This window comes from Benincasa hispida, chromosome 9, assembly GCF_027475165.1.
Source record: "Benincasa hispida cultivar pf3 chromosome 9, pf3_genome.v1.1, whole genome shotgun sequence".
NCBI lineage: Eukaryota > Viridiplantae > Streptophyta > Magnoliopsida > Cucurbitales > Cucurbitaceae > Benincasa > Benincasa hispida.
In genome coordinates this window covers 36,865,014-36,866,764 of record NC_143486.1, presented here as the reverse complement: position 1 = coordinate 36,866,764, position 1,751 = coordinate 36,865,014, and the positions used below count along the sequence as shown (strand labels likewise).

Genomic DNA, 1,751 nt, shown 5'->3' with positions numbered 1-1,751 from the left:
CATGATATGTTTAGAGACAATGTGGCTAGGCTATAGCTTAGCAAAGTAGCCCCACACAAAAACATGGTATTTACAAAGGACATTATAGTAATTTCACTCCATCCCATTTAAAGCATCTTCCATATACATACTTAAATGTCAAGTTTTTTTTTTTTTTTTTTTTTTTTTTTTTGTTATTCTTCTTAGGTTCTTAGACAATTACAAATGTGTATGGAATTTCAAAACCCTCTTTTCCCCATTAACTTTTATTGAAGCTTCTTCACCCTACCCCCTCTCTCTCTCTCTCTTTTCTCCTCTCTTTGTATTTGTGTTTCAATCTAGCTATTACCAACTTCTCTCTCTTCTATTTTTTTTTTTTTTTGCTCTGTCTCTCTCTTCCTTCTTAGGTGTGTTTGCTGGTTCATGGATATTGAACCCTTGTGGGGTGTTGGGGGGTGGTTTCTTGTCTTAAATTGCATGGCAACTGCTACACTAAAACCATCTTCATCATCTCACTTTCTCCCACCAAAATCTTCCATTCTCTTTCTCTCTCTCTTCTTCTTCTTTCTCCTCCTTCTAACCCTCATTTCCTCTCCTCATCCTCTTTCCCCTCCTTCCATGGCTCTCGACCGCCACCGCCTTCTCTCCGCCTCCTCCTCCGTATTCCATCCAAAGAAATCTCGACCTCGAACCTCCCCCCCTACGGCCGGAGAGTTCGGAGCTGAAGCCCATGAAGTTCCTAGTGGTCCAAACCCTATATCCAACTAATGGAATGAAAGCAAAGCAAAGGAAAGAACAAAAAAAAGAAACATTTGCAGAGGTTTGATGTTTTTGTGTTTGTTTAATTGTCGCTGCTGATGTTGTGTCTTTATTTTTTAGTTTTTTCTTTTTTTTTTTTACTTTTTGTTGGGTTTATTTTAATTAATTGTATAGCGACAAATATACTGCAGCGTTCATCTTCTTCTTCTTTTTCTTCTTTTTCTTTTTTCCTATTTGTATGTAATAGCCTCTATTTCTTGCATATATAGAAGGTGATGGTTTGGATATTAATTATAATTGGATTAAACTCATATATTAGAGATTTTTGAGAGTTTAATTTCTTGTATGTGTTTTTCATTGAGCATATATTAAACGAATAAATTTATCCCCTTTTTTTATTACCCTAAATATGTTTGAGTTGAGTAGTAATTTAATATGAAATTAAAGGATATGTGTAGATTGGTTTTCGAAAATTCAAAAACCCAATTCTTAAGATAATTATTTTAAATGGTAAAATTACTGAAAATATATTTTCAAGTCTAATAAAATGTTTTTGTCTATCGGTGTTAAATCGCGAAAGATATCTATCACTGACATTAATGTCTATCGCGGCCTATCATTGATAGATAGTAAAATTTTACTATATTTATAAAGATGTTGACTCATTTTCCTTTATTTCAAAATAATTCAAAGTCTTATAATGTTTGTAGTTCAGTTTCTCTTGTTCATAAGTTTGTGTCAAGTATATTGAATCTTAGAGAATATATTAGTTACCCAACGCTGATTTAGGAGGAATGTTGTGAGTTCAAATGCCTATAATTTTATTTTCTAAAATTGATATAACTAACTCGTGCATTTTTATTCTTGGAAATCAAATTAATTTTCAAGCCTAGAAAAGTGTATTAAAAAGGAATTTATGCAAGAGTTTTGATTTCAAATCTCTACATCTTTTGATTTTTATTTTTGAAAATTAAACCTATTTTATCCATATTTCTTACACCAACTTGCATCTT

At 32.2% G+C, this 1,751-nt stretch overlaps 1 protein-coding gene across 1 annotated transcript; it reads left to right on the top strand.

The window, feature by feature from the left end:
• The first annotated feature begins 225 nt into the window (after window positions 1-225).
• LOC150033779 (CLAVATA3/ESR (CLE)-related protein TDIF-like) lies at window positions 226-1,029 on the top strand. The gene has a single exon (XM_090317835.1). It carries the CDS (start codon window positions 403-405, stop codon window positions 745-747), a length of 345 nt encoding a protein of 114 aa, XP_090173961.1. The 5' UTR covers window positions 226-402; the 3' UTR covers window positions 748-1,029.
• Window positions 1,030-1,751: the final 722 nt, after the last annotated feature.